Source organism: Carassius gibelio, chromosome B8 (genome assembly GCF_023724105.1).
Source record: "Carassius gibelio isolate Cgi1373 ecotype wild population from Czech Republic chromosome B8, carGib1.2-hapl.c, whole genome shotgun sequence".
NCBI classification, from domain to species: domain Eukaryota; kingdom Metazoa; phylum Chordata; class Actinopteri; order Cypriniformes; family Cyprinidae; genus Carassius; species Carassius gibelio.
Window position 1 is genome coordinate 5,822,364 of NC_068403.1, and position 11,574 is coordinate 5,833,937.

The following is an 11,574-nucleotide window of genomic DNA, read 5'->3' on the forward strand; positions in this document are numbered from 1 at the left end:
TTTAATTACTAATAAAGCTAATAGCCTATGATAATTCTAATATACAAATGTTTTTTCGAATAGTGCAGTAATAAAATAATATTCGAAATATTATATTATCAGATATATGTTTTTTCCTTCACAAAAAAACCTAAAATCCTTAATCCATAATTCCCTTAAAAAATGGCTATATAAGAAAAATAGCATGGTATTGCCATATGATATTAACAGTGTACCATGGTAGTAACATGGTTATTTATTTAAAAAGTACCAAGAATACTGAGGCCGTGCTAGCCTACTTGGCATGTAGGATTACCATTCATGTATCATGATTTTACACGGTACTTCCAATTTAAAATGCAATGCTAATTACCATATTAGTTTTGGATTTATTATTATCATTAATATTTAAAAAAATAATAAAAAATTGGCAACTGTTACTTTTTTGTAATGCTATTAGTTTGACCCGAGCCTGTAGGCGGCGCTAAAACGTCTCCATAACTCAGAACGCGCGAAAGTGAAGAAGATCGCCTAACAAGGAAGTGCTTGTGTGTTTGGGGACGTCAACACTTTTGCTCAACAGCTCTACTCATTTCCACCTCATTCACCGCATCTGTGAGCTGTTTCATGGGGCAGAGGCGGAGACATTATCATTAAGCTCTGTGACCATTATAGATCGAGTGGATCGTGTGAGTTTGTAGACAGATTGGGGTTCATGTTTGATGATGATAATGGCAGCAGCAGGGAAAGAGAGTCCTAGCAGAAGCACTGAAGAGAAAACATCCACCCGAAGACAGAATGAAGGTGAGAAACAGCATTTTATTTGTTGTGTAAACGTCTGACAGCTTAAGGTCTCGATGGTTTCAACGAATGCAACGAACAAGTCAACTCAACCGTTAGAAAATCAACAAAGATAACCATAGTTACCACCCAAATTCCCTGTAATAAACACGTAATTTGGTATAACTGTGTTTACTGGATGTATATCATGGTAATTTTTCACGGACAATGTAAATAACATGAAGTATGAATATGGTACTGAGGTATTGCCGTATGATACCACCACTTACAAAAATTACCATGGTATTTTTTAAGTATCTTAGAATATATACCACGGTTCATGAGTATGGCGAGCTTTCAAGTATTCAGCAAAGTAAAATACAAATATTCTCATTTAAAGTCTTGGATTAATTTATTATGTTTGTCCAGTAGCAACAATAACATCTGCAGTAATTCTGGTATTTAGTATTTTGTAAACTATTATACAAAAATAAAAATAAATAATTTCATAGTACTATAGATTGTATGCATATACTATAGCATTTATTTTTTTAAAAGTTGAACATGACAGTCATTCAATACTTTAGTGAAAATCAAAGTACTGTGGAATTGGATTACTACGGGACATCTTTTTGTAAGGTTAGTTTTGATGTAGTGCCCAAATAATGAAAATAAGTAGCTCGATACAATGCATTAATGAAATTGCAAAGGAAAACAATATCTATTTTTTTGGTTTTACTTCAAAAATATAGTAATTCCAAATTGTTCACTGCATTATATAGTTTTCTGAACAAATATAAACAACACATTTTTATTATTATTTTTAAATTATTAACCTAGTTTATTTTTCCTTAAGGTTAGTTCTGTGTTAATTTCTAAATAGTTTTTACATCTCAAGATGTTGAAGTTAACCATTTATTGTGAACAAGAATGAATGGACAAAAACAATATTCTATTTATAAATCAACAATCTAGACTAATACATGCTGTAAAAATATAAACTGTTAGATCATACCTAATGACTTTATTCACCAGTTTCACTGTCTTTGCACTGTTGTGTATGTGTAAAAAATATTTAGGACTTCCGTTGTAATGGATGTCATGCACCAAAAGGGTTAATGGGCAGTGGTTTTCTCATGTAAAGCGCTTTGACTTTCCTCAGTCAATCCTGCCCATTGTCATCTTGCAGACAGGAGCTCTTTTTCTTTGTCGGATGGGTTTTGACGGTGTGGCACTTCTCTCAGTCCATCTGCATTTATCACATTCTTTACAGAAGAAAACACATCGGCGCACTATAAACCAGCAAAACAAGTTTATAAGTTTCACAATTCCTGTTCATCATGTCTATAGTGTCCACAGACCGTCTCTAGAAACCTGAAATCAAATTACTTTTTGGTTGTACGTAATCTCTCTAATAATAAATCATTATTTGTTATGTGTTTTGTGGTGAGATTTGTCAAATGTTTGGCATTTTTTATTAAAATCTTTGATAAGTCAGTTTGGTAGTACCTAGTTTGCCATGGGACTGCGTTAGCTAAAAAATGAACTAAAGAAAGTATTTGGTGAATGAATGAAGTGTCTGTAAGCAGGGTGTTTCCACAGGATTGAGCAAACATTCGCCCGCCGTCGATGTGTGTCCTAACTGAAAATACAAACTTAACATTGAATGGCCTCATTCAGAAAAGTGAAATGCTGCCATTATACTGACGTCAGTGTTCAGATCTGTTAATTTAGCCTCCAGTTATTCCAGTTATTACACTGTCAGTAGAAAACTGCTAGTTTTGACTAAAAGTGATTCTGTCTCTTGCAGTCAATAGGAAGTTGAAGTACATCAGTTTGGCGATTCTGGTGATCCAGAATGCGTCGCTCATCCTCAGCATCCGTTACGTGCGGACGTTGCCGGGAGATCATTTCTTCACCACATCAGCCGTGGTGATGGCAGAAGTTCTTAAAGTCTTCACCTGTCTGATCATCATCCTGATACAGGGGAGAGGTGCGTTCACTGGAAACACATGGTGGCATGTTACGTGCAGCCTGTGACTTAATGTGTATTTTGGTCTCATCTTGAAATATACACTAATTATGATTTAAAATGCATTTTTAAAGAAATTCCACCTTAATATTTGAATGACATTCATTTAATAATTATGTTTGTGTGGCTAATTTATAGTTTTTTTAATGCAGGAAATTAAGATTTATATTCAATTCCAATTCCAAGTAAATATATTTATAATGTTAAAAAAGATTTCTGTGTCAAATTAACACAGTGAATGCTTGAATTTTCTATACATCAAAAAATCCTGGGGAAAAAATGTGTCTCAGTTACAAAAATATTAAGCAGCACAATTGTTCTCAATATTGATAATAATAAGAAATCTTTCTTCAGTGTTAAATCATTTTATTTGAATGATTTCTGAAGGATCATGTGACACTGAAGACTGGAGGAATGATGCTGAAAATTCAGCTTTTCATCACAGAAATGTATTTATATTTTGAAATAAATTCTGATGGATATAGTTTTAGCTAGAACATTTTCATTTTTTTTCACAAGTTTACTGTGTTCAATGGTTTTCGATCAAATAAATACAACCTTGGGGAGCATAAGATACAAAAACTTTAAAAAAAAGAAAAAAAAGAGTACTACTAATAATAAAATAAAAGTTTTTGTTTACATGATATATATGTATGTGTGTATACTGTGTATATTTCTTATATATGTATATATATATATATATATATATATATATATATAATAAAATTATATTTTTATACATTCAATATTTTTATACATAATATAAAATATAAGAATATAAATGTATATACATTTAAATATTTTCAAATATTACATAATGTGTGTTTTCTTCTTTTTTGTAAATCCAGGTAATGTGAAGTCCTTTGTATCGTTGTTGTATGACTCTATAGTCGTACAGTATTTGGACACGCTGAAGTTAGCAGTTCCGTCACTCATCTACACTTTACAGAACAACCTGCAGTATGTGGCCATTTCTAATTTACCAGCAGCCACTTTCCAGGTGAGACTTCTCAAAAATGTGTTTATGCTCTTCCTTCACCTGTCTCTTCTGAGAGATTCACTCCTTTTCACCTCATACATCCCCAACTGTAGAGTTTTGTGACACTTTAAGTCTGCTTATAATGTATAAAGTCTATCATTTCTCTGATTAAACCGCCATTGCAGCCAAGTAGTTGTAAAATGTTTTATGAAAGAATTTAAATGCATGAGAATTCATGTTTTTTTCTTTTCTATTTGATCAAAACCAGTCTCATGTCACTGGGGTATATTTGTTGCAATAGCCAAAAATACATTGTATGGGTCAAAATTATAGATTATTATTTTATGCCCAAAATCATTAGGATATTAAGTAAATATCATGTTCCATGGAGATGTTTTGTAAATTTTCTACCATAAATATATCAAAACATAATTTATTATTAGTAAAAAAAATATTTTTTCAATAATTTCTTTTTTTTTTTTTTGCACCTTCAGATTCCAGATTTTTAAATGGTTGTATCTCGGCCGGCCAAATATCATCCTATCCTAACAAAGCTTATCTATTAAGCTTTTGGATGATGTATAAATCTAAAAAAAAAAAAAAAAAAAAAAAAAAAAAAAGAACTTACCCTTGCTACTGGTTTTGTGGTCCATGGTTGGACTCTTTAATAATATTTGTTTTATTTTAACTTTATTTCAATAACTGAAAACAATACCAACACTGTTTCTATGCTACTTTTTACTAAATAAACACAGGGCGAAGTTGTATTTGTTATATAACAGTGCACAGTAATGAACCTTCATATATATCTGCATTTTGCTGATTTAGAGTTTTAAATCAATTATTGGAAACGGTGTGAACAAATTCATAGAAAAGAATCAAATTTTCCATCTTACACTTATTTTAATTTTTTTTGCAGGTCACATATCAGCTGAAGATCTTGACCACAGCGTTGTTTTCAGTGCTCATGCTACGCAAGAGTCTGTCTAAAATCCAGTGGATCTCTCTAGTGCTGCTGTTCGCTGGTGTGGCGATCGTTCAGGTGGAGCAGGAGGGTGGAAAACAGAAGGAGGCTCTGACCAGCACCAACCAGAGCTACTTCAAGGGCCTGGTGTCTGTGATAATCTCTTGCCTGTCATCTGGGTTTGCCGGCGTTTACTTCGAGAAGATATTGAAGGGCAGCTCGGCCTCGGTGTGGATGAGAAACATCCAGCTCGGGATCTTCGGGACAGTTTTGGGTCTCCTCGGCATGTGGTGGAATGACGGTGCCGCCATCGCCGAGAAAGGCTTCCTTTTCGGCTACACACCCATGGTGTGGGGCGTCATCTTCAACCAGGCCTTCGGAGGTCTCCTTGTAGCTGTTGTCGTAAAATACGCAGACAACATTCTCAAAGGCTTCGCCACCTCTTTTTCTATCATTGTGTCCACGATCACTTCTGTCTACCTCTTCGGCTTCCACGTGGACCTGATCTTCACGCTGGGTGCAGGATTGGTCATAGGAGCTGTCTATATGTACAGTCTCCCCAAACCAAACGCCAGCCCTTCCAGCACCAGCACGTCTTCATCTAGTCACAGCAAAGGAGGAGACTCGGAGCTGGAAGCTTTCCTCCCAAAGTCAGTGCTGGTGAAATGAAATCTGTGTCCCCTTCCATTAATCGCTCTTTACCTCTCTCGGTGGAAGTCCTAACTCTCTCCTCTTTCTCGTTTCTCTGCTGCTGTGGGTTTGGGTGCTTCTGTGAACACAGACTAGGTCGTTCATGAACATGGTTGTCGGCACTTAATTCATTTGGAAAGCACAAACCAGAGAGACGTAGATGTAGTTTTGAGGGGGTTTTCAGTTGTTCTTTTTTTAATACCAAAAACAAGCAGTGGCATTTTTCACCTTCGTAGGCAGATCTCTCTAAAACTTCTTCACCTCCCTTCCCTGTTTGCCTTAAACAGCTTTTTCCTGTCAGACAGCTCAATCTTGGGAAGAAGATGAGAACATAATTGCCAGGCTACTGCTGAGCAGAGCAACAGTGGGCTGGATTGACTTGAAAACTAATGGGTGAATCACACAAAATCTAGGCTACAACTTCTACTTCAAAATGCAGAGAAAAAAAAAGAAAGCTTATTAAGTACCAATTCAAATGTTTGCATTGTGAAATTTAAGCACATTTAACTCTCAAATTTGTATTAATGATATGCAATGTAATGCAAATAAATACAAATAAACTTGCATTGTTAAAACAAACTGCATAAATTAATTTCAGTACAACATCTACTACCTTGATGCATACTTTTGAATTTAAATGTTTTAATTTTTTTAATTAAAAACGACAATAATTAAATTCAGTATAAATCTACTATAATGACATATAAATACTCAAATAAAATCTCAATAAAAGAAAATCTTGTGGTTTTTAGTGGTAATAAGAATTTAGAAATACAATGTGCTTATTCATGTTGAAAATAATGCAACAACTCACAATGCAAAAATCTTAATGGTCGACAAAACAGGCTTAATCTTCGTATTCAAAAATATATACATATATTTACACAATTTTGTTGTGCAAATTGTTGTGTAAAATTAATCCCAGACATTATTTGGAGAGGTTTTGTGAGATTCACTCATAGCTGCTTCTACACATTACAAGTTCTTTGCCAAAATCGTTGTTAATTGTGTAAATAGAGACAAAGAAATATAATGGTTGAGAAAAGCTGTGTGAATATCTGCCGTGTTCCCAGTTAAAACACGGCAATACCTGTAAAGTGTGTACAGTGGCAAAGAGCTTGATTCATGCGTGTGTGTGTGTGTTGCAGTACTGGGGCTCTTTGTTGCTTGTGTGTTGAGTTTGGTCTCATTCGGAGTGATTTTGGGCTGATATAGTGATATATAAATGAGATAAAAAGGGATGTTTTAAATCAGCTTGCAGGGACTTATAAGTTACATTCATCTCAAACATTTCTCTCTGCCAGTCCTCCTTACCCATAATGCAATGTGTTAAGAGATGCAATCCTCACAAGTCTGAAAATGGCTACTAATTGGCATTGAACTTCTTTAAAATATTAAAATCAACTACAGAACTAGTTAAATATTTGATAGGAAATCACTTAACACATTGTTTTCATGTGGATTCTCGCTTTGCCACCCTCGTCTTTGGCATTTTCAGCTCTCAGCTCTTTTCTGTGCTGGAATTGACTAACCTGGTCATTTTCTAACCAAATGGCACCTCAGTGAAGGTTTCTTTCATTGTGTGCGCATATGCGTGTGTCTCTGTGTGAGGGGGACTAGTTTTACTTAACCAACAAATGGTTAATGCTGTGCCTTTCTCAATCAACTTGTGACTGAATGGTAACTATAAAATGTTAATATGGTTCTTACACTGTACATAATATCAAAATACTATATCTTCTTTTTATGATGCAAAAAAAATGAATCAAGATTTGTGGATTTATCTTATGTTGTGTATTGTACAAACCTTTTTGTGCACATATTTGATACAAATATGCCCACACACCTCAAGAGCAAGTCCTAATACAGAATGAATGTTTTATTTTCTGCTTTTGTATGACCCATACAACAACAGGTGATGGGTCATACGTTAGGGATCAGGGGAAGTGTATGGTTGTGGTTTGCTAAAGAGGTTTTATTGCTCATAATGGGGTTTATATGCATGTTAGGAATTATGTAATATCAGAAGGACTGGGTTAAGTGCTGCTTGATTGCTAAATGATTAATTTAGTCAGTAGATTTTAATTCTTCATTGTTTTGGATAATGAAATGTGGCCCACAGTGATTCAGTTTACTTTATTTGGTTGTTTACATTCACTAATTGACTTTTCTTTTGAAGTCAACATGAAAGGAAAACGACTCTATTTACTTTCTCATTACATGATGCTGTGCACTTTATGTGTCTAAACGTAACAGTTTACCCATTCTCAAAAGTGTATTAAAATATTAAAATAATAATAAATATAAAAGTTTTCCCATTTACACTTGGCCAAAAGTTTGGAATAGTTAGGATATATATTTAAAAGGCTGCATTTATTTAAGTAAAATGCTGTAAATAGTACAGTAATACTATAAAATATTAATACAGTTTAAAATAGCTTTCTTATATTTTAATATATTTGAAAATGTAATTTATACCTGTGATGCAGAGCTAATTTAAGTGTCAAGAAACATTTCTTCTTATCAATGTTGAAAACAGTTGTGCTCCTTAATTTTTGTATAAAAACTGTGATACAAAATTTTTGGCATGTATTATTAAAAAAAAAAAAAAGAAAAAAAATGTTATTGCAAAGATGCATTACATTCGTCAGAAGTGACAGGTAATAATTTACAAATGCAATAAAATCTATTTCAAATAATTACTGTTTAATGATCTTTATCAAATAATCTTGATTAAAAAAAATAAATAAATAAAAACTGTTTCCACAAAAATATTATGCTGCAACATTTTTAATAAGAACCATTGATAATAAGAACTATAATTATTGAGCACCAATAATGACTGGAAATTCAGCAGTGCCATCACAACAATACATTTAATTGTAAATCAAATTCAAATAGAGAGCAGTATTTTAAATTGCAGTTGTATTTCACAGGATTGCTGTTTTTACTGTAGTTTTGATTAAATAAATGCACCCTTGGTGAGTATAAGAGTCTTAAAACAGTTAACAATTCATAATTATTCCAAATGTTCAACCGCCAGTGTATGTAATGCTCACTTTACGCAATTAAATTGGTACCTAGGGTATATATGTTATAATTTAATAGGTTAAAAAGCTAAAAAGAGTTGTAAATAACATTTCATGTTGACTTTAATTCACAAATTGTAATGTTATTAGTTCCCTGCAGGTTTAAAGCTGAAAGTCTAGATCTTATACTCCATCACTGAGTTGTTTTCAGAGACTTTTTCCAGAAACTAATGAGCCGAGAGGGGCCTCAGGCAGCTAAAGTGATTGTGTTTGTGTGGTTATATATATGTTAACTAGAGTTATGAGTGTGTCTATGTCTGTGTGTGTTTGGGTATAAGAGCATTTACCACAAGCCATTTTCTGACACTACACTTGTGCATGATGCTGACCATCATCTAAATCTTTCATATTTGTTCATAAGAGATTATTATGATGGGGGTATCTCATAACCCTTAAAGATATATCATCATGAATATTAGGGTTACAGAAGATGAGTATTTACAATGAAACGAGTTCAATGTGAACTGAAAACTCTGTCTTTGTTTTCTTTTCACTCATTGGTGAATAGATCTGATTCTAAATACTTGAGCTGAAGGTGATCGCATGTACAAATATACAAAACATTGCACATGTCCAGTTGAGATTTCTGTTGAATTTTTGTGTTCTGTGACAACACCTCCTTATTGCAGAAAGACTGCACAGATTCCATCATCACATGCAGCTGATAAATCAAGGATGGCCTCTGTTAAGCCCTGTCTCTGGCACTATGATCTATATTGTAAATAGTCTGTGAAGTGTTGAAGTACAGCCCCTGGTGGCTTATTTCTTATAGTGGCCTCTTTCTCGAGGCTGACAATAAACATCAATTAGAGAACAGAGTTTCTGTTTCTTATATGAGCCTCAGAAGTGAATCTTTCTTGTGTGTGCACGTGTGTATAACACCAGTGTAGATAAAAAAAAAAAACGTCACATTTTACAACAAAATCAAAGGAATAAATCAATTAATTAAAAAGCAATGCAAGTTTTATATAAAGAATATGAAGGCAATTTTTTAGGACAATTAAGGTAATAATTAAATAATTATTCCTATGTTTGCATTGCAGTCAGAGTGTTATATATCTGGATTTTTCACTAGGTACATTTTTTGTAATTCCTAGTGATTCTTATTTCCATAATAGAATAATAAAGCTGTTTTTTCATGGCACATGCTGACATCAAAAATGCAACCAGACCAAGTCATCAGGGTGATTGTGTTGCATGAGGATACTAACCACTAACTGAACTCTTGTACCTTTTAAATAAATAAATTGCATGGCTGAAAGTATGAGGAAACAAGAACACATGCTTGTTGCACTTTTCTTTGCGCGTACATTGTAATTCCTAAAAGCCTCCACCTTTCTGTGGCCTTCAACTAAAGATGGGTTAGATATCATCGTTGAGGACCATGCATAAAGGACATTGTCATGCAGAAAAGAACACCTTAAATAAATGCTCATTTAAAGGAACACAAAAATGAAAATTTGATGAAAATATCCTCACCATCACTAGATGTACAGCAAAGTAGATGAGTTTATTTCTTCATCAGAACATATTTGGATTTATGTTAAATTTAGCATTGCATCACTTGCTCACCAGTAAATCCTTTGCAGTGCATGGGTGCCGTCAGAATGAGAGTACAAACAGCTGATAAAAACTTCACAATAATCCACACCTCTCCGGTCCATCAATTAACATCTTGTGAAAAGCTGCATGTTTGTACAATTTGTGGATTATTGTGATGTTTTTATCATTCTGATGGCACCCATTACTTACACTGCTAAATATGTTAATTACAAAGTTGCACATACTTTAATTCATGTACTGTGCAATGAGAATAAAAAATGCAAGCAACACAGATATAAATTTCCCAATGAGCAATGGGTATGTTTTACAACATATTTACCTCTGTGTATAATATTAAAGAATGCATTGACTTATGTGTGTAAAAACAAGCATAGTGACAGGCAGATACACATAATGTGAACTAGTCCACCTATGTAGAGAAATATATGAAAAAACTAAATTACATATTCTTGCTTTGTTTTTCTTTTAACCACACAATTAATATGTCGTTTCTTTTTCTCTTCTGTCACTTTTAGTCCCAAGGCTCCAGGAAAGAAGAAAGGAAACTGAAGAAACGTGATAAATGAGGAAAGATGATGAGAACACATTGTGCCTCCAGGTCCTACACTCCTGCCCTATTTCCAAAGGAAAAGATGAGGGTTATATTTCAAGTGCCTTATTATGCTCACAATATTAAACTCTGTTATGAATGATACTTCTAAACTAAACTGTGCTGACTTACTTTATGGAACCTCATATTTATGCTGATACCTCACTTTTGTTATACATTTGATTGTGTAATTGACTGACAGTATAATACTAATGTAAGCAGATTTTTTTTTTTTTATGCTGGAACTGAAAAAAAAAAGAATGAAAATCCTCATCATACTTGGAATTCAAAAGGTGCTGCCTTATTATGAAAAACCTGTATAGTAGCCTATAGTATTTTTTTTTTTTTTTTTTAAGTAAGTTTTTCTATATTGTGTGTTCATTAATAATTTAACAGTGCCTTCTACTTTTTGTAGTGCCTTATGCATTTCAACTGTTTTGGGTGTGACAGTATCACACCCTTTTGAAGATCAAGCAAACTTTATTTTCTTCAAAGTGCGTTTTCAGATTTAAACTCAATTTTTTTATGTTATATTTGTCAATAAAAAAGACCACCTCTTTAGATTACAAAAACTGCATTTCTGACTGGATAGTCAATGTGCTCTTTTTGGATGATTTTGGTTTTAATATATCTATATTTTAATTGCTGAGCAGCAGTGAAATGTGAAAAACAGTGGGCTTTTGAACAAATAATTGCCTTATCATGACACTATTCAAGTGAGCAGATCTAACACTAAACTAAATGTTTAATAATTTCAGGTCCTGAATAATTCATATGTATGTATTGAATAAACATTGTTTTGAACATGATTTGCCTTGTTGATGTTATTACACAAATATATAATCAAAATAATGATCTATAATCGATTTGTGAATTGCTAGATATTCATATTATTCTCAATAGAAAAAT

General features: G+C 33.3%; 1 protein-coding gene across 1 annotated transcript; it reads left to right on the forward strand.

Annotated features, from left to right (window-relative positions):
• The first annotated feature begins 495 nt into the window (after window positions 1-495).
• On the forward strand, window positions 496-11,474 carry LOC127963961 (UDP-galactose translocator-like). Its single transcript, XM_052564070.1, has 5 exons — window positions 496-783; window positions 2,570-2,752; window positions 3,640-3,791; window positions 4,690-5,384; window positions 10,592-11,474. The coding sequence occupies exons 1-5, from the start codon at window positions 702-704 to the stop codon at window positions 10,623-10,625; spliced, it is 1,146 nt and encodes a 381-aa protein (XP_052420030.1). The 5' UTR covers window positions 496-701; the 3' UTR covers window positions 10,626-11,474.
• The last annotated feature ends 100 nt before the right edge of the window (window positions 11,475-11,574 follow it).

Bases quoted from the DNA above. Each gene is read 5' to 3' on its own strand.
- LOC127963961 (XM_052564070.1), top strand. From the start codon at position 702: ATGATGATAATGGCAGCAGCAGGGAAAGAGAGTCCTAGCAGAAGCACT. The intron at 2,753-3,639 runs GTGCGTTCACTG...TTGTAAATCCAG, and splicing joins CATCCTGATACAGGGGAGAG to GTAATGTGAAGTCCTTTGTA. The intron at 5,385-10,591 runs GTCAGTGCTGGT...TGTCACTTTTAG, and splicing joins CTGGAAGCTTTCCTCCCAAA to TCCCAAGGCTCCAGGAAAGA.